The sequence below is a fragment of the Panthera onca genome, chromosome A2, assembly GCF_046562875.1.
Source record: "Panthera onca isolate mPanOnc1 chromosome A2, mPanOnc1 haplotype 2, whole genome shotgun sequence".
Classification (NCBI taxonomy): domain Eukaryota; kingdom Metazoa; phylum Chordata; class Mammalia; order Carnivora; family Felidae; genus Panthera; species Panthera onca.
In genome coordinates this window covers 5,957,661-5,978,642 of record NC_138340.1, presented here as the reverse complement: position 1 = coordinate 5,978,642, position 20,982 = coordinate 5,957,661, and the positions used below count along the sequence as shown (strand labels likewise).

Genomic DNA, 20,982 nt, shown 5'->3' with positions numbered 1-20,982 from the left:
CCTGACTTCCTGGGACTGGACACCTCGAGATGTCTGCAAAACGTGAGCCTCTTCCTGGCAACTGAGAGCAGAGACAAGCTGCTTTCCGAAAACCAGGATTGCAGATGGGGACATTTTCCCGGCACCCACCATGCCAGTTAAGCCGCGAGGATGACAGGCTGAGGGGAATTAACACCAAAGCCCATCTACTGCACTGTCCAGACGCTGGGCTCACATTCCGGGGCGGGAAGATGAGGGAACGTCTTAAAATGTCCCAGGTGGGTCTGGCCTGGAACTCTCTGGCCATGACCCTGGCCCTGTGGTCGAGGTCAGGGGTCATGCCGCTGGACTCCTAAGGCCGCTACAGTGACCTGAGCCCTACCCCGTCCGTCCCGCCGGTCCTTAGCCACCCCCGAGTTTGCTGAAATAGAAAGGGCTCCCCACGGGTGCCTAATTATGGGGAGGAGGCAGCAATTAGGCATAACAGCGATCCTAATGAAACACTGTCCCGTAAGAGAAAGGCAGTCCTGAGGGAGCGTGGGTGCCAGAGAACAGGCCGGGCGGGGAACAGCGAAAAAGAGGCTGAGGACACATAGCAAGAGCTACTCCCAGCAACAGCGGCCGCGGAAAGAGCCAAGGTTGCGCATGCGCAGCAAAGGCAAAGCGCGGGATTGCGTCTACCCCTCTGCACGCAGGCGCGCCGCTTTCCCCGCCTGCCGCGGTCTGCAGAACCGTGAATGGATTTCAACACAGTGCCTCTCGAGAAAGGGCTCCAACTCCGCGCATGCGCATCACGATGAGCGGCTTTGCACGTTGCCCGACGCGAACTCTAGGTGGCGTCATCTCTCCGGCCGGGAAGAAGCACGCATGCGCGGAGGTTAGCACGAGGGATGGGCGAGTGCGCGCCGCGGACATGCGCCGTGCAGGGAGAGACGGCGGCTCGGCGGGGTCATCCAAGCGCAGGCGCAGTGCGGTGTTTGTCTGCCGGACTGACGGGCGGCCGGGCGGTGCGCGGCGGCGGCGGGGAAGATGGCGGCGTCCTCCCTGGAGCAGAAGCTGTCCCGCCTGGAAGCAAAGCTGAAGCAGGAGAACCGCGAGGCCCGGCGGAGGATCGACCTCAACCTGGATATCAGCCCCCAGCGGCCCAGGCCCAGTAAGCACGGCGGCGTGGGGGAGGGGGCGGGCGGGCGGGGCGCGCGCCGCGGGAAGCCCCGCCCCCGCCGTCAGGCCCCGCCCTCGCTTCCGGGGCGCTCTTGCTCCTCCTTCTCTCCACCCTATACCCCCTGCTGTCGGCTCGCTGAGAGAGGGTCACGGTGACCCAGGGGGGCGTGGGGCCGGCGGGCTCCCGGGCGGCCCTCCCCCAACCTAGGGGGATCCCCCCTTACGGGGCCTATGAGCCTAGTCACCCGGCCCTAGGGCAAGGCCTCCCCATCTGATGACCCGCCCCCTCACCGTGATCCTCGGAGCCCGTGTCACCGTCACCTACTCTAGGAGCCGGGCTCCCCTTAATCCAAGCGACTGTGACCACATCCAGATCCCCCGCAAACATGTACACGTCCCTTCCGACCAGATGATTTCACTCCTGCCATCTCAGTGACTGGCAGGGGGCCCCTTCTCCCAACCTCTGCACCTGGGTCCTTGTCATATGGTTCAGTGGATGGTCCACTCGCATTCATACACGCACACCTGGCCCGGCTGACACCTGAGATTATTTGACCGCATATAACCCCCTATTCCTCTGACCTCCTTTTCTGTGACTGTGTCTGGTGATCCCTTTTTACTAGGCTGGGACCTTGTCCTTCGGCCTCGCAGACCCCCTCCCGCACACACCCTACCCACATACACCAGGCCCCCTCCTACTTCATCTTGGCGACTGTCTGGCCTCTCCAAAAATACACACCCAGCCTCCAGCCTGGCATGTCGTCACCTGGACTCAAGTGACTTCCTGCACACCCACATTCACCTGGCCTAGGGATACCTGAGGCCAGTGTGGTGCTATCCCAGCCCATGTACAGCTCACGTCTGATCCCACCGTCTCTGTGACTACCTGCCTGGCATCTTATTGTTTGGAGTCAAAAGCTGCCCCTCCCCGGCACTCAACACCTGGCCAGGGATTGCCATGACCACTACCACTGTCTAGTCTCTTTGTTTTGTCCCACAGAACCCCTTCCCCAAATCTCTCAGCTGGAGGGCATGAGAACTTCACCCTCCCCCCAGACCTGATGAGGAGCACCCCGCTCTCTGGCCCTCCTTTGTGATTCTTCCGCGATCCACGTAGCTTATGCAGCTCCCTGTGGGGTCATCCTGATAGGAGGGGGACATGCCCCCACATCGGGGTATTCCAGTCTCTCCCTGCCCACCCAGCCTGACCTTCACAGCCTGAGTGCCCCCACCATCCCTGTGTGCAGTCCACTCCTCCCTTCCTCTTCTGACCTGGGGTAGTGTGGGCTCCTCCCCGGGGCAGATACCCTCCCGACACCGGAGGGTCCCTGCTGGGCTCTGCGATGCTGCCTCCCGCAGCCCCAGCTTGGGTGAGACAGGGCTGGGCACGGGGCCTGGGGTGCCTTACGGGGTGGCTGTCCCAGGTGCAGAGTGAGGTACGGTGAGGCCCGTGGTGGGCAGGCCCCCGAGGAGCCCCCTCCAGGCGTCTGTGTCTGTGTCAGCTCCATCCCATCCTCCTGGTCCTCCCATCTCTGTGGTTTCTACCCGTCTCTGCACTTTGGTGCCTCGCGCCTCCCCCTCTTCCTTGTTATGATTTGATTTCTTTTCTTTTGGACAAATCAGTTGTTTCTGTTGTGATTTATCGTGGTGTTGTTTTTTTTCTTCCTTTTCCCCATCCAGTTATTGTGATCACTCTAAGCCCTGCTCCTGCCCCGTCCCAACGAGCAGGTACCAGCCTTTTTATCATTGCCGCTTGGACATCTGCACCATTGACCTAACCGCTGCCCCGGCCGCAGAATGCCCTCCCCCATCGCCCCATGCTGTGTGTGCGGTGTGTGTGTGCGTGCCCGCGCCTGTCACTCTTACTCTCTGTCCTTCCACCCGATCCGTGATCAGTGATGTTCGGCCCGCTTGGCCTCTTCTGTGTTCTCTCACCTTCGCTCCTCCCTTCCTGGTGAGCTCAGGTTTAGACTCCCCTGAAGAGGAAATGGGCTCCTTCACCGGCCAGGAGTCTGCCACCCGTGAGAGATCACGTGTGTGTGTGTGTGTGTGTGTGTGTGTGTGTACGCGCACGCGCGCGCTCACGTGAGGGAAAGAGGGAAAGCGGGGCCAAGGCCATCGGGCTACATCTGTTGGTCCGTTCCGACAGTACGGCGAACATGTATTGCCTGCCGCGTGCCATGTCTGTTTGAGGTGCTAGGGACGCGGCGGCAGACAGAATGGACCAACGCCCCTTCCTTCTGCGGCTGACGCTCGCTGACAGCGAGCATCCTCCTGGTCTGGGAGAAGTGGAGAAAGCGGTGATGCCTTGCAGAAAAGGCAGAGTAGAGCTGGCTTGGGGTTCTGCAGCGGGGGCCCAGTTGGGGAAGCCTCTGGAGAAGCTGCGATCTGAGCACAGTCTCATGGGAGGTGGGGAGCATGTAAAGGAAGGTAGAGAAGGCAGCCAGCCAAGGCCTGAGTGCAGTTGCCGGTGGGTCTGGGAGCAGACGTGTGTGGGGTGTGTGTGTGTGTGTGTGTGTGTGTGTGTGTGTGTGAGTGAGTGAGAGTGAGTGTGAGAGAGAGAGACACACACACACCTACACCACCTCTGGGTGGGGTCTGGTCCTGTTGGCCCTTATGTAGGTAGAACTAGATTGGGCACTGTGTGTGTGTGTGTGTGTGTGTGTGTGTGTGTGTGCACGTGCACGCACATGTGTTGGGCTGGCAGCCTAGTACATCTGTGGCTCCTGTTGGCCATGTGCTTTCATGCCCTCTCTTGTTCTGTCTCATTCTCTCTTTCTCTCTCTTTCAGCCTCTTGCTCTCACTGTGTCCTCCTGACCTGCCGCGTGGCCTGTCCCCACCTCTGTGACCTCTGTTTTCAGGGCCTTTGTGTACCTGCCCCTTTCCCCCCACCTTAGCTACCCCACACTGGCCCCACTCAAATCTCCACCATGCTTCAGTCTGAAGGGCCCCAGGAAGCGTCTGCACCCCCCTGAGAAGTACGGAGAGGGTAGGATGTGGTCCTCACCCCACACACCTGACAGTGCAGGGCAGAAAGGGGGCCCAGATATCCTCCAGGGGGTGAGAGCCTGGCAATGTCTCCAGAGAGCCCAGGTACAGGGACAGCATGAGGGGCCCTCGAGTGTCCCTGAGGTGGTTGGGCCAGGGAGGGAGGGATGAGGACTCTGCCTCTGGCCATGGCAGTGCAGTGAAGCAGGGGATTACAAAGCAAGGGGCTGGAACAGCAGGGAGGGGGCCCAGGAGGTCAGGCCCCTAGGCCAGTGCCAGCTGATGGGCCTGGCCATCACCCTGGTCCCCAGGGCCTTTCCTTTGCTCTTACCAGCCCTTAGCAAGACCCGCATCCCATTTTCAATTGTAGGCAAGGGTCACATGCCTGCCCCCTCACTCTAGATGTGGTCAGGGTCCCAGGCTGGCAAGGCAGGGTAAGTGCCCAGATGCCAGCAATTCAGGCATATTTGTCTCTGTACGTTGGTCACTGGGCCCACATCACCAGGTGCTTACAGAACTGGAGGAGGAAGGGGTGGGCCGTGGCAGGAGGTGTAGGTGGGGGGGGGGGGGGAGGCCAGGGGCAGAGCGGCAGGCCCCAGGCCTCCTGGCCTTTCTCCACGAAACGTCCTCTTCTGGCCCCTTAGCTCGTGGAGCCAGTGCCCTACCCAGCTAGGGTCCCCTTCTGGAGCACTTCCAGGGCCAATGGGGGTATGAGGGTTCAGTGGAGGGTCATGTGTCTTCTCCAGGGACCACACCGGTCTCTGCTCCTCGACCCTATTGCCAGCCCAGCCAGGGAGGATTCTAGCCACTCAGAGAACCTCCTGTCCTGTCCCGGGCCCCTGTCTGGCCTGTCTCTGCAGTGCCTCCTCTGGGCAGCTGGGCTCCAAGTCTTGGCTCCCATTTGTCTGTCTGTCTCCTGCCCTCCCGATCCCCGAATGCCGCCTGCCCATCCTGGGGTGACCGCTGCCTGCCCGCTGCCTGCCTGCCTGCCTGTAGCATGCCCAAGCTGTCCGCATGCAGGCTGCTGAGAAGAACCAAACCCCACTGCCTGGCCCATTCCCCACCTCCCATCCCACCAGCCCTTGGAGGGGCTGTGCCGCCTGGATCCTCTCACCCAAAGGACACAGGCCCAGCCTGGGGTCCTACCCCCACCCGTTGGCCCCAGCTTTGTAGGCCGAGCTGGGAGGCTCAGAAACGAGCCTGCTGGCTAGAGGATGGCCCTCCCTGACCCTGGAACAGAATGTGCGGCAAGGCAGCTGGAAGCTTGCGTCCCTCGCTCATTGTCTCCCTGGGGTGGTCTGCTTGATTCTTATTGGGCAGCCACGTGCAGTGCTCCCAACAGGGCCAGAGCCCAGGCTGATCCTGGCGGGCGTTCCTTCCTCACGTGGTCCGGAGCGTGGGCACCATGGCCCTGGGCCTGCTCCTGGGCAGAGGTGGGGTGGAAAGGGACACATAAGGAAGACTGCCTGGCTGAAGGGTGCCATCAGCCTCTGGGCCTTGATCCTGTGTCAGCATAGACTTGGGGACAATCCCTCAGCCTCTGGGGACCACCCCTCCCTGCCAGCCCACTCCATCTTCTTCCAGGTCAGGGGGGCAGGAGAAAGCACCCTGAGAGTGGTTGGGGGTGGGAGGGAGACCTTAGCTCCTCCAGCCCATGTCTGTGTTGGCCTACCTGATGCCAGGGAGGGGAAGACCGGAGTCCCCCGAAGACCCCACAGTGCCAGCTAACCCCTCTCACCCCTGGCTCTCACCCCCCCCCTCCCCAGCCCTGCAGCTCCCGCTGGCCAATGATGGGGGCAGCCGCTCACCGTCCTCCGAGAGCTCCCCACAGCACCCCACACCCCCTGCCCGGCCCCGCCACATGCTGGGGCTTCCGTCAACCTTGTTCACACCCCGCAGCATGGAGAGGTGAGCTGTCGAATGGGGCCAGCTGGCCAGTGCGGGGGTCAGGAGGTCAGTGTGGGGAGGCCACTTTGCCCGCCCCAGGGAGGAGGGGGGTGAAATCTGTGGGAACCCCTGTGTGACGGGCTGGAGTGGCCTCAGTTTGGTTGGGATCCTCCTCCACCGGGACCTCCTCCCTGTTCCCTCAGTATCGAGATTGACCAGAAGCTACAGGAGATCATGAAGCAGACGGGCTACCTGACCATCGGGGGCCAGGTACCACCTCGCCCCGACTCCTGGGGGGGCGGGCAGGACACGTGGTGGGGCTAGGTCTTTGTCGGGGGCAGACGGAGACCCGGCAGAGCCTCCAGCTCTGGCTGTCCTCGACAGCGGTACCAGGCAGAAATCCATGATCTGGAGAACCTGGGCGAGATGGGCAGCGGCACTTGCGGCCAGGTGTGGAAGATGCGCTTCAGGAAGACGGGCCACGTCATTGCCGTCAAGGTGAGCCCTGCCCCCGTCCCCAGCGGGCGCCCCGCCCCGAGACCGGGCACTAAAGCTCCCCTGGCCGTCCCGTGCAGCAAATGCGGCGCTCGGGGAACAAGGAGGAGAACAAGCGGATCCTCATGGACCTGGATGTGGTCCTCAAGAGCCATGACTGCCCCTACATCGTGCAGTGTTTCGGGACCTTCATTACTAATGTGAGTCCAGGCCTCTGGTGTTCCCCTGCCTCTCTGTGGGCTCCCCAGGTGTCCTTGCTGATCTCCGGGTGTGCCCCCTGGCGCTGGTCTGTGTGGGGTGGGCCGGAGGGTGCGGCTGCCCCCCCCCCCCGAGCCGGCACGTGCCGCCCCCACAGACGGATGTTTTCATCGCCATGGAGCTCATGGGCACGTGCGCTGAGAAGCTCAAGAAGCGGGTGCAGGGCCCCATTCCCGAGCGGATCCTGGGCAAGATGACGGTGGCGGTGAGCAGCCCGACGGGTGCGGCCGGGCGGGTGGCCCCTGGGCCCCCATCCTCCCATCACGGGTGCCCTCCGCTGTCCTCGCCGCAGATCGTGAAGGCGCTGTACTACCTGAAGGAGAAGCACGGCGTGATCCACCGTGACGTCAAGCCCTCCAACATCCTGCTGGACGAGCGGGGCCAGATCAAGCTCTGCGACTTCGGCATCAGCGGCCGTCTCGTCGATTCTAAGGCCAAGACGCGCAGCGCGGGCTGTGCCGCCTACATGGCAGTGAGTGGGGGTCCCGCGGCGCCCCGGCGGGGGAGCGTGGGGATCTGGGCGGCACGCCTGCCGCAGCCCTGGGGGTACATCATCCCCTTCTCCCACCGGCAGCCTGAGCGCATAGACCCTCCGGACCCCACCAAGCCAGACTACGACATCCGGGCCGATGTGTGGAGCCTTGGCATCTCCTTGGTGAGTTGCGGGGCCCCTGCCAGCGTCTTCTTGGGATACAGACGAGGGCGGTAAGGGAGGGCGGGGACCAGTCCTCGGCCCACCCAGCCCGCCTGCTTCTCTCCTAGGTGGAGCTGGCGACGGGACAGTTTCCCTACAAGAACTGCAAGACAGACTTTGAGGTCCTCACCAAAGTCCTGCAGGAAGAGCCCCCGCTTTTGCCCGGTCACATGGGCTTCTCGGGGGACTTTCAGTCCTTTGTCAAAGACTGGTGAGGAATCCCCCCTCCCCTCCCCCCCGCCCCGTGCTGTGCTCTGGGAGGCAGGGCGGGGTCAGGTGTGGCCCTGCACTCAGAGCAGCCAGGGAGATTTGGGGCTGGCGGGACCCCCCCCTCCCCGACGGGGGGTGGGGGCAGCTGTGGGCGAGAAGGCCGCAGTCAGGGCGGGGATGTGGGCGGCAGCTGGAACCCGAGGCCCGAGTTGGCCCTGTGGGCAACTGGCAGGATGGCCCTTGGGCTTGGCCACAGGAGGTTGTGAACAAGCCGATGTGCCCCGGGGCCTAGGGGTCTGTGTGTCCCGCGGCGACAAGCGGAATGATGCCCGCGTGGTGTCCCCATTTGATTGTGAGAGCCCCAGTCCACCTCTCCCGTGGGCCCCTCCCAGCCCAGGTGGGGCTTCCGCTGCAGGTGGGATTTGTGCAGGCCCTGGGTCCTCTGGCTTCTCAGCCGGCAGCACAGGGCTGTGAACACACAGCAGCTGCTTCCCTCCAGATTCTGAAGACCCCTGTCTCAGAGGGAGGACAGTTGTGTCCCCGGGACAGCCAGACCCCTCTTCCCAGGCTCTGATTTCTGTTTCCTCCCTCTTTTCTGTTAGCCTTACTAAGGATCACAGGAAGAGACCAAAGTATAATAAGCTACTTGTGAGTATCTGGGGCCCCTGCCTCCCCACCCATCTGGACGTCCAGGGGCCTGATCCCCCGCTGGGGCTCCTCCCTTGTCCTAAGCCCTCCCCCTCGGGCCCGCAGGAACACAGTTTCATCAAGCGCTACGAGATGCTGGAGGTAGACGTGGCATCCTGGTTCAAGGATGTCATGGCGAAGACCGAGTCACCGAGGACTAGCGGAGTCCTGAGCCAGCACCACCTGCCCTTCTTCAGGTAGCCACGTGGTGGCGGCCAGCCCCACCGGGGGCCGGGGGCATGGCCACAGGCCCCCCCTTCCCCACCTGGCCACCCAGCTGCCCGCCAGGGGAGACCTGGGATCTGGATGGCTGCTGAGGGCTGAGGACAGAAAGTAGGGGGCGCCGACCCACCCCCGACTCCCTGCCCACCAGCTGTGGACAGATGGGCTCGCCAGGCCCCAGCCCTTCCCGTCCCGGGGTCAGCCGGCCGTGCGCGTCCCCCTGACAGACACTGTGAACGGAAGACAGCAGGCCACGAGCAGACTCGCTATTTATTCAGTCGTAACCTCTGGGCTGGGGCGGCCCCCAGGGCCCGGGAGAGAGCCGCCCGTCCTGCCCCTTCCCTCCCCACCCCACCCGCTGTGTGTTGTCCCCTCTGCCTCCCCTCTGCGAACACGTTCCTTGTGTCTATCCCCTCTCTCTGATCCCTTGTCTACCTCTCTGGCTTTCCCCACCTCCTTCCCTGCCTCTGCCTCTCTCCTGGCCCAGATCTGGGCTCTGCCACCCCCAGGGGTGAGGGGGGGACCCCTGGGTCCACTTAGGTCTCCAGCAACGGCGAGTCGGTCGGCTGGTGTCTTCGCCCCAGGAAGGCGGGCTGGGCGTTATGACTACAGCTGGACCTGGGCTGGTCTTTCTCTCTCTCTCTCTCTCTCTCTCTCTCTCTCTCTCTCTCTCTGTCTTTCTCTGTCTCTCTTTGATCTCAGGGGGTCCTTTTTGGAGTTTATTGTATTTTATTGTACTTGGTGGGGTGTTTGGGGGGTGGGGGGAGAAGAGCTTGTTCTCACGGGGTTTGTCGGTACCTTCAGAAACTTTTACCAAAGTCATGTTTAGCTGCTTGCGGTGGAGCCCCTGACCGCCTGTGGGCACGGGCGTCTGGGGCTGGGGGCCAAGCCCCAAAGGTGGGCTCTGGGGGCGTTCCTCCTCCCTCGGGGCCAGCCCTCGGGGCTGGAGACTGGCCACAGCTTGGGGGGTGAGTTGAGGACCTCAGGGGGCATGGAGGGAGCCCAAGGGGCCGCGGCCACACAGGGTGGCCTTCAGGGAAGGCGGGCACAGGGCACACCGAGGGCAGCAGGCGCTGCCACGGCAGGGAGGTGGTGGAAGGAGTCGGTGGCAGAAGCGGGGCCATGGAGCCCCGGGGAGGCAGGGATTGAGGGTGCAAGCGGTGAGCGTGGGGGTTCGAGGACGTGTGACGGGACAGAGGTGGGGCTGGCTGAGGGCTGGGCGTGTGCAGACAGTCACGCCCTCGTAGTGCCCCTGAGCGCCCCTCGACTCCCCCAGAGCTGGCCAGTCCGCCCGAGCCCTGTGCAGCAGCCAGAATGGGAGGGGGTGTGTTTCCTTTTTGTTGGTGATGCATGCAAACCAAGTGGACGACAAAACAAAACAAAACGAAAAAAAAACAAAAAACCCACCAACACCAAAGGTGAGGAACTTGGCCGGATGTAGCTGAAGCAGTCTAGACCTAGGCATCCCTGTATTCTCTTGTTCCTGTCCATACTCACGAAATGCCGCATGTTTAAAAGTACGCAAGTTCTCTGCTCTTTGCCCCCCCTCCCCGGGAGGGGAACGGCCACCTTCTCCCGCCCCGGTCTCCTTTGTGAGGGGATGGGCGCAGGGTGGGGGGGCCGACAGGCCTGGCCCCCCATCCTCCCTCGCCTGGCCCGGCCAGGGGGGCCTTTGTGGGTAGCTGGAAGGTTCCATGGCTGGTCCCAGGGCCAGCGCAGGCCCTAGGCCGGCCACCTGGATTTACTTTTATTTAACTATTTTCTGTTTTGTGAGTGTGTCTGCCCACCCCTGCCCTCCTTCAGTGTTAAGTGGGAGTTCTGGGGGAACCTCTTCCCCTCTGCCTCTTTCCTGACCTGCCCTCCGTCACCGGTCACCAGCCCTCCCTCTTGACCAGGCAGAGGGTGGAGCGGGCGGGCAGGGGCCTGGGGTGGCCCACAGCCCCCTTCTCTGGTCGCCAGTATTCCCCTGTCCCTTTTTAAAATGAAATGCCCTTGTTTGTAAATCCTTAGACGCTTGAGAATAAAACCCCTCCCTTTTCTTCCATCGTGTCTCTGTGTGTCTAGAGCTCGGCAGGACCGGGTGGGAAGGGGCTGTGAGCCCTGAGCTTGGGGGCTGCGGGCGTAGTGCCTTCCTCTGCGTGGAGGGGAGACTGGAGCCGGTCCAGGGCCTGGTAGGGCGGTATTTGTAGTGAGCTGCCCGATGCTGAGCGACCGGGGTGAGGGACCTCCCCCCCCCCCCCCCCCCACCAACCCCGATGGCCACAGGTTGGCCAGAGAGGAGCCCTTAATCCCCGGCAGGCCTTGGGTGCTGGCTCTGATGTACACCCTTCAGTCCACCGCCCCCGCGCCCTGCCTCCTGGGGTGGCCGCTCAGCCAAGGACAGGGCTGCCTGCCTACTTGCCAGGCCTGGGTGCCGCCCGCTGGCGCCTCCGCTGCTGGGGCACACCTGACTGCCAGTCCAGCATGCCAGGTGCTGCACTCCTGCTCCTGGCCCTGCTCTCGGGGGTCTCCACCTTGCCCAGCGGGCCACCTGGTACGTAGAGGCTGGGGACGGGGCCTGTCACGCTGCCATCCCTGTGCTGCCCTTTCTCATCCCTGCCTGGGGGAGCGGGTGGGGTCTGCCTCTGTGTCCAGATGCTCCTGGACCCCCGACTTCTTCAGAGTCCCTGCCAGTTAGGCTAAGGCCAATGGCTGTAGGGGAGGAGTGTTCAAATGCGTTAGGAAACGGGGGTGGGGGGGGGGGTGTCCTGAAAACACTTGACAAGGATGCCAGCCGAGTGCCTCCCCAAGGCGGAGGGCGCGCGCGTGTGTGTGTCCCCACCCTTTGCTACTGCTGCCCTCAGTGAGGAACCTGGAGGAATGGAGAAGCCGGAGACCCCCGCAGCCTGGCTGAGCTTCAGCTGTGTCAAAGGGCAAGGGGACAGCACCCTCCCTACTGGTCACAGTACCCTTGGAAAGGAAGGGGTGGGGCCGGCACCCTCCCTGAAAGCTGCTGCCACCACAGAGCAGCCTGGGCCCCTGGGGTTGCTGACCGCCCCCCCCCGCCCATCAGGCACCCCTCAACTTCCCAGCCAGGGATTCCCTGGCCCGCTCTGGGTGGAGAAATCGAGGTCCGGGAAGGGGGTCTCCTGCAGAGGCGAGTGGCTTTGCGCCCAGCCTCGGTTGCTGGACTGTGGACAGCCCCTGGGTCTTCAGGGGACACACAGCGACTCTGCCAGCAGTGAGCCAGGCGCGGAGCGGGGCGTGGGTGCACCCCTCACCGAAACAGCACCCATTTTCCCAAGGAGGCGGCAGAGGCGGGGAGGTTGGGTCACTCGCCTGGAGGGTCTAAGGGAGAGCGCGGCCTCGTCCTTGTCCTTCGGGCTGCCCTTTCTCCCCGCCAGCGCCCCCACTCCCGGCGGCGCCCGGGCCCTGGCTGCGCCGACCCCTTTTCAGCCTGGAGCTGTCCGACGCGGAGGACGCCTTCCCGCGCCGCGCGGGGCCGCTCGAGATCCCGGCCGACAGCCGCGTGTTCGTGCAGGTGTGGACGCGGGGCCCGCCGGGGAGGGGGGCCGGGCCTGATGCGGGGCGGCGGGTGCTGATGGCGACCCCACCTCCTAGGCGGCCCTGGCCCGTCCCTCTCCGCGCTGGGACCTCGTCCTGCACCGCTGCTCAGTGACACCGTCCTCCCGGCCGGCCCCGGGGCCCGCCCTGGCGCTGCTGCGCGGGGGCTGCCCCGCCGACTCCTCGGTCGTCTTCCCGCCGCCGCCGCCGCCGCTCCCGGGTGCTGCCCGTCCCGCGCGCTTCAGCTTCCGCCTGCGCCCGGTCTTCAACGCCTCGGTGCAGTTCCTGCACTGCCAGCTGAGTCGCTGCCGCCGCCTCCGGGGAGCCCGCCGGACGCCCGCGCCTCTGACGCTGCCCCCGCCCTCGCTGGTGCGCGGGCACCCGGCCGGGAATCTGGGCGCCTGGGCCAGTCGGGGGTTGGGCATGGACCCTCTGGCCTCTAAAGGAGGAGCCCCTCGGAGTTTGTGGATCTAGGGTGCCGACGCTATGGAGCCTGGAGACAAGGGCCCCTCAGGGCTGGGGATAGTCACTGGGTCTCTCAGTCTGGTGGCTGGGCACAAGGACCGAGAGGGGGGCCTGTGGGTCTCCGCACAAGGGTTCCTCAGCGGGCGGGGAAGGGGCACTGGGCTTGCTCTGGGAGGGGCTGGGTGGCTGGATGCAGAAGGCGGCTAAGGGGCCAAATTTCTGGTTATCCAACGTTCTCAGAGAATCGGGTCGTGTGACTCTGAGGGGCTGAAATTTGGAGTCCTCAGGCCGGGTGGCTGGCTGCTTGTACATCTTGGGCGCCGGGCTCGGGGACCTCTCAGGGGGTCGGGTTTCCAGGGGCTTATTGGTGCGCCTCCCGGTTGCAACAGAGAGCTGGACACTTAGATCTCTTGGGGGCCCTGAGGGCCCTGGGGACAGGCCCCTGAACCCTGGGGCCTGACATCCCCATCCCTTGCCTCCTCCTGCCCACAGTGTCTGCCTCGGGATGAGGCGTGCGCGGGCGCCGGCAGCGGCAGCGGCGAGAGCCCGGGTGCCGACAGCCCCCACCTGCACACGCTGACGCAGCCCATCGTGGTCACGGTGCCGCGGCCACCCCCCAGTGAGCGCGCAGTTCTCCTCCGCAGGGGTCCCTGGGGTCGGGGGAGGGGGGTGGGAAGGACAGCTGGGGCCTGAGCCCAGTCTCCGTTTTGTGTTCCCCACAGGGCCGTCCAAGGGCGTCCCCGGCCGAGCCGTGCGCCCCGAGCCGCCTGCGCCGGCCCCGGCGGCCCTGGAGCCCGCGCCGGTGGTGGCGCTGGTGGTGGCGGCCTTCGTGCTGGGCGCCGCGCTGGCTGCCGGCCTCGGCCTCGTCTGTGCGCGTTCAGGTAGCAACCTCCGCCGGGGCCCGCAGCCTATTCCAGCGAGTCCGGACCCCGGGGCTCCGCGACCCAGCGGGTGGGGCTGGACCATCCCTAGACCCGCCTCCGCTACGCCCGCAGCAGCCCCCAGGGGGCGCTCTTGGCCCGACCCAATGAGCGGCAACCCCTACCGCTCTGGAGCCTGCCTCTCCTTTCCAGCACCCCCAGCCCCCGGCGCGGCGCCCTCCCGAGAGACTCGGCCGGCGGCCCCCAGCCCAGGAGGCCCCAGTGAGTAGGTAAATTTGGTGACGGGGGTGGAGGGAGGCTGTAACGTGGGGCCAGCTGGAAGAGGGGGGTGCTGAGAAGGACTCTTCATAGGCTTTCCCTTGTGCCAGGGAGTGTTCTGAAGGCTTCACGCCCATTAACTTCATTCATCCTCGCGACAACTTCCAGGTAGCTCCTATCGTAAGTCCCATATTAGAAATGAGAAACATGAGACACTCTCTGAAGTTGTCGAAGGTCACAAAATTGGGTGGAGCTGGATTCAAACTCAGGCACTGGGTCACCCACGGCCAACTTCGGGCCCTGTGTCACAAAAGGGGTCCTCAAACCTCGGACAGACACTAGGCCGGGAGAATTCGCGACTCTGACCCAACACCCGCCCTCACTCCGGCACACAGATCGATGGAGGAGGCCGATGACCAGCTGGGAAGGGGGTGTCCTCTCCTTCGTTCGGCCTGGATAGCCTCTCCCCAGGGCTGGGGCACCCCAGCGGGGTCCTGAGACACACCAGCCACGCCTCGAACCAGGTCCGCCAGGACTGGACCGGCCGAGGTCGACCTCTGACCCGGTGGGACCGCCATCCCAGCGTCCTGCACCCTCCCGCCTCCGACCCTCTGCTCCGCACACCCTCCCACCTGGGCTCAAAATAAACATCTGGTCTGACCTGCTGAGTTTGAAGTCTGCGTGTGCGCTTGGCGCAGGTGTAGGAGGCAGGAAGCAGAGGCCTCGGGACCAGGACTTAGGGGGGTCTGGGCTGAAAGAGGTCCAAACTGATACCCTTATGTACGTGTGCCAGGGGAGATTCAAGTGTTGCCCTAAACAGAAAGGGATACCCAACCCCACCTGCTTAAGTTTTAAGTAAGCCCCGCCTCCTTCCTCAACACCTGCGCCTGCCCACCTGCCTCGTGCGATCTTCCCAAAGCCAGGCCTTCTCCGCTCTCCACCCCCACCACTTGGACCCTACTCTCGCCAGGGCCTCGACCTCTGGGCTCTGCTCCAGGCTACTCTCCGCCTAGTCTAGAGCTCTTTTTAAAAAAATTTTTTATGTTTATTTTGAGACACAGCGTGGGCGGGGGAGGGGAAGGGAGAGAGAGGCACACAGAATCCTCAGCAGGCTCCAGGCTGTGAGCTGTCAGCACAGAGCCCAAGGCGAGGCTTGAACTCACTAATAGTGAGATCATGACCTGAGCCGAAATCCGACCGCTTAACGGACTGAGCCACCCAGGCACCCCTCCTCTCCCCCTACTCTAGAGCTCTTAAATAAACGTCTCCTGTCCCAGTTATTCCCTTCCCTTGAGCGGGATACTACCTCATTTTACAAATGAGTAAACTGAGGTTTGGCTCGGCCAAATCACTTGCTCTAGGTCACCAGGGCTGGCCGACCCCACAGCCCAGGTTCTTGGCTACCATTGGACAAGCTGCCTTCCGGCCAGGGTCCACCCCTTTTGGAGAAGCAAAGCACACAGTAGGAGCTTCACAAGACTTAGTCCAGGAATGGAAGGGACGGCACGAGATCTAAGGTCTCGGCTCCAGTTCCCGAAGGAGATAAAATGCAGGCGGGGAGGGCGGGTGTGTCTCATTCGCCCCCGCCACAGTTCTCAGGCCTGTCCCTCCAGCCTCTCCCACCCAGACGGTTGCTTCAGGCCGCAAACGCGAAGCCACGCCCCCATCTGTTTCCGCCTCCGCGCCGCCCTTTCTGATCCCGGCGGCCTCCGTAACCCCGCCTACCAGGAAAGCGAGCCCGGAACGCCGACTCCGCCCTCGCCGGCATGAAGCCTCCACAGCGGCGGCGAGCGGCCCCGGCGCGCTACCTGGGCGAGGTGACCGGCCCCGCGGCCTGGAGCCCCCGCGAGAAGCGGCAGCTGCTACGACTACTGCAGGCGCGGCAGGGCCAGCCGGAGCCGGACGCCACTGAGCTGGCCCGAGAACTGCCGGGCCGCAGCGAGGCCGAGGTGAGGCATCTTGGCAAGGAAGCGGGGGTGGGGGCGGGGCTGGGATGTGGGCGGAGCATCCTTGCGGTCGAGGGGCGGGGAGTGGGCGGGGCGCGTGCGATGCTGGGGGCGGGACGAACTTGGGAGCTAGGGTGGGGTGGGCGGGGCGTACGTGAGGATGAGGGGCGGGGCGAGGTGGAGGCCGAGAGTGCGAGAGGTTAAGTCGGACTCCCGATAAGGCGGAGCGGGGAGCGGAGGCCGGGGACCGGGCGGAAAGGGCAGCGGGACCTGGCGGGGAGTGAGGCAGAAGTGAGAGTCAGGAAACGGAGCCGAATGGGTGAAGCGGGAAGGTGAATAGGGTGGTACTTAGCGGGGGGTGGGCCCTGTCTGCGGGGAGGAGCCCGAGCTGACCTGGGTCTTAACACTTTATTGAGTGGCCGGTCACACCTGGGGCCTTGGCCCTCGTCCCCGTGCAGAGTCACTGAGACCCCTAACACCTAGCGGGAGGCTAGGGAGCGGTGCCGGTCCTGGGGCAGGCAGTCGGCTTTGGCTTCTCTCCCCAGCCCTGGGCGTATAGAAGGCCCATTTGGCCTCCTCCTCTTTTCCCCAGATCCGGGACTTCCTGCGGCAGCTCAAGGGCCGCGTGGTCCGGGAGGCCATTCAGAGGGTGCATCCAGGTGGCCCGCAGGGTCCAAGGCGCCGGGAAACACAGACCCCGGCCCCCATCGAGGTGAGGCAGGACTAGACCCACCCCCCACCCCCCACGGCCGGGCCCTGGGGCATGGTGTGGGTGTTGCGGGGGTTGGAGAGTGATAATCTGGCCAGGGGCTCCCCAGGAGGGGCAGGGCTTGGATCAACCCCTGAGGGTTGATCCCTAGGCTGACCGTGTACTTTCTGGTCTCCCCATCCAGGTATGGATGGATCTGGCTGAGAAGATAACAGGCCCGCTGGAGGAAGCCCTGACTGTGGCTTTTTCACAGGTACGGCCCTCCCCCAGGCAGGATGGGGGTGTTACGTGTAAGTCTAAATACGGTGGATTGGGGTCTTGGAACCTTCCCCTGGCCAGCTCTGTGACTCCAGCCAGCCACTGAGCACCCTGAGCCTCAGTGACCCCGCTTCCGAAGCATCTCGTGCATGTTACGCCTAACAGGGGGGATTTGGTGAGCAGGTGGGGGTGGAGGGCTCAGCCTTGGGCAGGGCAGGGGGCTGGCTGATGGGAGGACTTGTGCTTTCCCCTCCCCGATCTCTCTTCCTGCCAGGTACTCACCATCGCGGCCACAGAGCCCGTCAGCCTCCTGCACTCCAAGCCCCCCAAGCCCACACAAGCGCGTGGAAAGCAGCTGCTGCTCAGCGCCCCTGGAGGGCGGGAGGACTCGAGCCCTGAGACCCCGGAGACCCCTGGCCCCGCCCCCAAGACAAGTGACCCCGCCCCTGAGGCACCTTCCGAATCCCTAGCTGACCCCGCGGCTGAAGGAGATCTCTCCGTGGACTTTGAGAAGATCTACAAGTATCTGTCAGCCATCTCCCGCAGTTGCCAGGGCCCTGAACTTTCTGCAGCTGGTGAGGATAACGGGAAGGGGCTGTGAGGGAGTCCCAGATAGCAAGCCCTGCCCCACCTCACTCTTCTCTCCTCTCTATCCTTTACCAGAGTCAGCTGTGGTCCTTGACCTGCTGCTGGCACTTCCGGAGGAGCTCCCCCGCCTGCCCTGCACGGCCCTGGTTAAACATATGTCGGATATGTACCTGCGCCTGACGGCCCCCCAGCCGGACCCAGCTGGTGAGGGCCTGGGGCCCAGAGCTGAGAATGGCGGGACAAGCCCCAGGGGGCCGGAGGAGGCCAGCCAGGCCATGCCCCAGGCCCCAGAGAATGCTGGGCCCAGTGAACCGAGATCTGCTTGGCAAGCAGCCGGGGTCTGCCCCCTGAACCCGTTCCTGGTGCCCCTGGAATTTCTAGGCCAGGCAGCCACCCCTGCGCGTTGAAGGCCTGGTAGGCAGAGGACACACCAGACATCTGTGAACCCCCTGGCCCTCAGTCCTGCGTGGGCTGGCACTGGGTTGTCATGAGTCGTGGCGGAAGGTACCGGACACGGTGGGCGTTATGGGGCGGCTTTTAAGATGACTGATCCCGCGGGGCTCTCTGAAACAAGCAGCACAGTTGCACAGGCGTTTGGCCACAGAACTGAGGTGGGGGCGGCCAGGCAGGCTTGGCTAAATCCACTGTCAAATCCAAACCCTCCACCCTGGGCTCCCCCCCCCCCCCCCCAGCTCCTGTGTCTTCCAACATCCTGTATCCTGTGTCCTGTAACTGTGAGTAAAGTTCCTGTCAATCTCTCTTGCTCCCTTTTTTCTGTGAGTTAAAGATGGGGGTCGAGGCCCAAAGTGCCAGAAAGAGAAGTCAGGGGTAGGAGTGCCAGAGCTGGAGGAAGGCCAGCAGCTAAAGGCTGCTGCAACCAGGTCTGGTTCGGTGCCACCTGGAATGACCTTGGGCCGGCTGTGAGAGGGACCTTTGGTGACGGTATGGAGGATAGAGGCCTGATCCTGACAGGTGTGAGTGAAAGGTTCTCGGAGCAGGTGACCTCACGTCACACAGATGAAGGGGAGAAGCCAGCAGAGTGGCCAGATGGGAGGAGCCAGGCCCCAGGTAGGGGTGGGAGGGAGGGAGTCCCTGAGGTGGCCTTAGGGAAGCAGGGAGGGGGAGCTGGAGGGGCCTTAGGAGCAGGGAGGGAGGAGCTGAGCTGGGTAGAGGCAGGGGCCTGGCTGCTGGGTCTCCCAGCAAGGGGTCCCCCTTCATCAGCGGGCCTGAGGGTGTAGATTCAGGGGCAGGTTGGGGAGAGGAACGGCAGGGGAACCAAGCATCCTCCTGCAGCACTGCCTCCCCCCGCTTCCCCCCCCCACCAAGCCTAACTAGTCTTCTGGGAGCTGGTAAATTTTGTTCGCAGAGCCCGTGCATTCACACAGCCTTCCTTTTATAGAAGCGCTCGCTTCTCCCCACACACATTGCACACGGCTCCCCCGGGGCACAAACATATCTCCCAGGCGGGTGTGGAGCAGAGCCAGCCCACTCCATGCCGCCAGTCCCACGGTTTCCAGTGTGCACGTGTTCACGGTGGGCAGGAGGCACCAGGCTCAGAGGTGTTTCAGGTTGCAGATGTGGTCGGTGCCAGGTCATGCCACCTCTTGGTGCCACCCTCCAGCTCCCCACTCCAGCGAAGTCCGTGTATTCCCCAGCCCCCAGTCCCCTCAAGTCAAGGGAAAGAAGGGGGATGGGTCTTGGCTATGCATGGGGCCGGCGGGATCCAGGTTGCACATCAGTCGCCCCCAGAATGCGGCCTGGGTGTCTCCGCGGCATGAGGCTCACGGACAGCAGGTGGAAATCAGGCCTGGGTTCAAATTCCAGCCACTTAGTACAGGCTAGTCACTCAGGCTGCCTGGACCTTCGTCCCCTTGCCTGTAAGACTAGGGATGCTAACAGGCCTCAGGGTCCTGAAGAAGGTACAGGCCATGCACAGGACGCTCTAACTCACACGCTGCTTGGCACGTAGTAAGCGCTCAATAATAGCTTTTATTTTCACCAATGGCTGGGGGGCTGGGAGGAGGGAGAAGGCGTGGGTGAGGCCAGGCGGGGATGGGAGCAGGGATCAGGGGGAAATGGCAGGAGCGCCAGTGCAGGGCGGAGGTGGTGACTTGGGGGAAGGGCGCTGACCTGTACTGGGGCCGGGGCTGGAGCGGAAGAGAACCTGCCCGCACTCTCCTCCCACCGCAGGCGTCACGCATCCTGGACACAACAGCCATTGTTGCTCTCCAGTCTCGGTCTCCGGGGGCAGGCCACGCGGGGCATATTGCTATGCAGCGTCCACCCCGTGGGCCCAGAAGAGCCTGTCCCGCAGGAGCAGCTCAACACTTAAGGGTTGGGGGCGAGGCGACGGGTCGGGGTTGGGGGAGTGAGGATGGCCAGACCACAGGGGAGGGAGGGGGACACGGGGGTCCCCCGCATCCAGGAATGGACACGACAGTCATGCTCGGCGGCGGCAGGACAGTAGCAGAGCCACCAATACGCCTTGGGGTGGGGGAGGGGTCCTCTTTCCCGTCGGGGAGCCAGTAGGGGACCAGCCGGGCCGGTGGGTCACGGAGCGAGGACGGGGCGGGATAAAGGCACGAAGTGGGGCTCCGGCCAGGCCGGGAGGAAAGATGGGAGGGGTCTGAGGGGGAGGAGCCGGACTTCTAACGCCCTGCCCCCTCGGGCTAGGATCTGGGGTGGGATCCTGAGCGCCATCCCGGCCAGGCGGCGCCCCCGTCGGGTCGGCCCTCGGCGAGAAACCCCGCTCGGCTCAGACCAGCGCGTAGTCGAACTGCCCGCGCTCGAGCGCCTCCTTGTGGTCGGTCCAGGACGAGGCGGGCATGCGGCTGTAGGGGTCGAGCAGGATGCGCACGCAGCGCACCATCAGCAGCACCAGCACCACGAGCAGGCAGAGTACGAAGGCGAACACTGTGCGCTGCTCCGCGTCCAGGCCCGCGCCCACCGGGGGCCCCGTCGACGGCGGCAGCGGCTCGGGGGACAGCGTCCACGTCGCGCTCATGGCTCACATCGCCGCGCGCCCTGCGGAGGAGGGGCCCGCCCGGGGCGCGGGGATGAGGCTGCGCCTTCCCTTCCCTGCACCGCCCCCTCCTGCCGCGGCCCCCTGACCTTGCCGGGATCCAGCCCCCGCCCGGGCCTCCGTCCCCCCGGCTACGCCCAAGCCCGGGCCGCAGGCACGCCACCACAGGCACTCAGGGACCCAACTCCGGCCATGCGCGCAGGTGGGGGTGCTGACAGTGGGGAGAGGGAGCCCGGGCCCTGCCGGCCCGCGTACAACAGGTGCGAACGCACGGCCCGGGCGGCGCGGCGAAACCCTGTCCCCCGCCCCGCTCCCTTTGTTCCCGGCGTCCCGGGGACCCCTCCCCCACCACCCCCGCCCCGCCGCGCCCCTCACCCTGGCCTCTACCGGGACGGGAACCGAGCGTCCGGCGGCTGCGCTCTCTTCCGGGACCCGCGCCGGCTCTGCTCTCGGCCTCTCTCCCGCGGAGGCAGCGGCGGCGGCGGCCCCGGCTCAGCCCACCCCACCCGCCCCTGGAGCGCCCGAGACCGAGGCAGGCGAGCCGCGCGCTAGCCGGGCCGCCGCGGCTGTTCCCATGGCGACGGGGGGCGGGGCCGCCGCGGGGGGCGGAGGCTGCGCAGGGAGCGGCGCGCGGGCTCGCGACCCCGCCCCGGCCTCCGGGAGAAGAGCGCTCCCGCCCGCAGGCGCCTGGGAGATCCTGGGCGCGGGGCGCATCGGCACCCAGGACCTC

At 64.6% G+C, this 20,982-nt stretch overlaps 4 protein-coding genes across 6 annotated transcripts; 3 read left to right on the top strand and 1 right to left on the bottom strand.

The window, feature by feature from the left end:
• Positions 1 to 906: 906 nt before the first annotated feature.
• MAP2K7 (mitogen-activated protein kinase kinase 7) lies at positions 907 to 10,626 on the top strand. 2 transcript variants are annotated; one of them, XM_060630082.3, is made up of 12 exons: positions 907 to 1,132; positions 2,821 to 2,868; positions 5,896 to 6,037; positions 6,220 to 6,286; positions 6,401 to 6,514; positions 6,592 to 6,711; positions 6,867 to 6,974; positions 7,062 to 7,241; positions 7,344 to 7,424; positions 7,532 to 7,674; positions 8,276 to 8,321; positions 8,427 to 10,626. In XM_060630082.3, exons 1-12 carry the CDS (start codon positions 1,009 to 1,011, stop codon positions 8,559 to 8,561), a joined length of 1,308 nt encoding a protein of 435 aa, XP_060486065.1. In that variant the 5' UTR covers positions 907 to 1,008; the 3' UTR covers positions 8,562 to 10,626. The 2 variants fall into 2 exon arrangements, with proteins under 2 accessions (XP_060486065.1, XP_060486066.1); XM_060630083.3 differs by lacking the exon at positions 2,821 to 2,868 and having other exon boundaries at positions 910 to 1,132.
• Positions 10,627 to 11,118: 492 nt separating this feature from the next.
• Positions 11,119 to 14,397, top strand: TGFBR3L (transforming growth factor beta receptor 3 like). The gene is given in 6 exon segments (XM_081791494.1): positions 11,119 to 11,953; positions 11,955 to 12,102; positions 12,183 to 12,494; positions 13,083 to 13,209; positions 13,313 to 13,471; positions 13,664 to 14,397. Coding segments are annotated over 6 exon segments (1,428 nt in total). The 5' UTR covers positions 11,119 to 11,348; the 3' UTR covers positions 13,741 to 14,397.
• A 978-nt stretch (positions 14,398 to 15,375) lies between these two features.
• Positions 15,376 to 17,986, top strand: SNAPC2 (small nuclear RNA activating complex polypeptide 2). 2 transcript variants are annotated; one of them, XM_060630084.3, is made up of 5 exons: positions 15,384 to 15,678; positions 16,268 to 16,387; positions 16,569 to 16,637; positions 16,917 to 17,217; positions 17,306 to 17,986. In XM_060630084.3, the coding sequence occupies exons 1-5, from the start codon at positions 15,496 to 15,498 to the stop codon at positions 17,635 to 17,637; spliced, it is 1,005 nt and encodes a 334-aa protein (XP_060486067.2). In that variant the 5' UTR covers positions 15,384 to 15,495; the 3' UTR covers positions 17,638 to 17,986. The 2 variants fall into 2 exon arrangements, with proteins under 2 accessions (XP_060486068.2, XP_060486067.2); XM_060630085.3 differs by lacking the exon at positions 16,268 to 16,387 and having other exon boundaries at positions 15,376 to 15,678.
• Positions 17,987 to 19,199: 1,213 nt separating this feature from the next.
• Positions 19,200 to 20,830, bottom strand: CTXN1 (cortexin 1). Its single transcript, XM_060630071.3, has 2 exons — positions 20,628 to 20,830; positions 19,200 to 20,254 (listed from the first exon to the last, which is right to left on the bottom strand). Exon 2 carries the CDS (start codon positions 20,232 to 20,234, stop codon positions 19,986 to 19,988), a length of 249 nt encoding a protein of 82 aa, XP_060486054.1. The 5' UTR covers positions 20,235 to 20,254; positions 20,628 to 20,830; the 3' UTR covers positions 19,200 to 19,985.
• Positions 20,831 to 20,982: the final 152 nt, after the last annotated feature.

Coding starts and splice junctions, on each gene's coding strand:
- MAP2K7 (XM_060630082.3), top strand. CDS start 1,009: ATGGCGGCGTCCTCCCTGGAGCAGAAGCTGTCCCGCCTGGAAGCAAAG. Junction 7,242..7,343: donor GCTGTGCCGCCTACATGGCA/GTGAGTGGGGGT, acceptor TCCCACCGGCAG/CCTGAGCGCATAGACCCTCC. Junction 7,425..7,531: donor GGAGCCTTGGCATCTCCTTG/GTGAGTTGCGGG, acceptor CTTCTCTCCTAG/GTGGAGCTGGCGACGGGACA.
- SNAPC2 (XM_060630084.3), top strand. CDS start 15,496: ATGAAGCCTCCACAGCGGCGGCGAGCGGCCCCGGCGCGCTACCTGGGC. Junction 16,638..16,916: donor TGACTGTGGCTTTTTCACAG/GTACGGCCCTCC, acceptor TCTTCCTGCCAG/GTACTCACCATCGCGGCCAC. Junction 17,218..17,305: donor CCCTGAACTTTCTGCAGCTG/GTGAGGATAACG, acceptor ATCCTTTACCAG/AGTCAGCTGTGGTCCTTGAC.
- CTXN1 (XM_060630071.3), bottom strand. CDS start 20,234: ATGAGCGCGACGTGGACGCTGTCCCCCGAGCCGCTGCCGCCGTCGACG.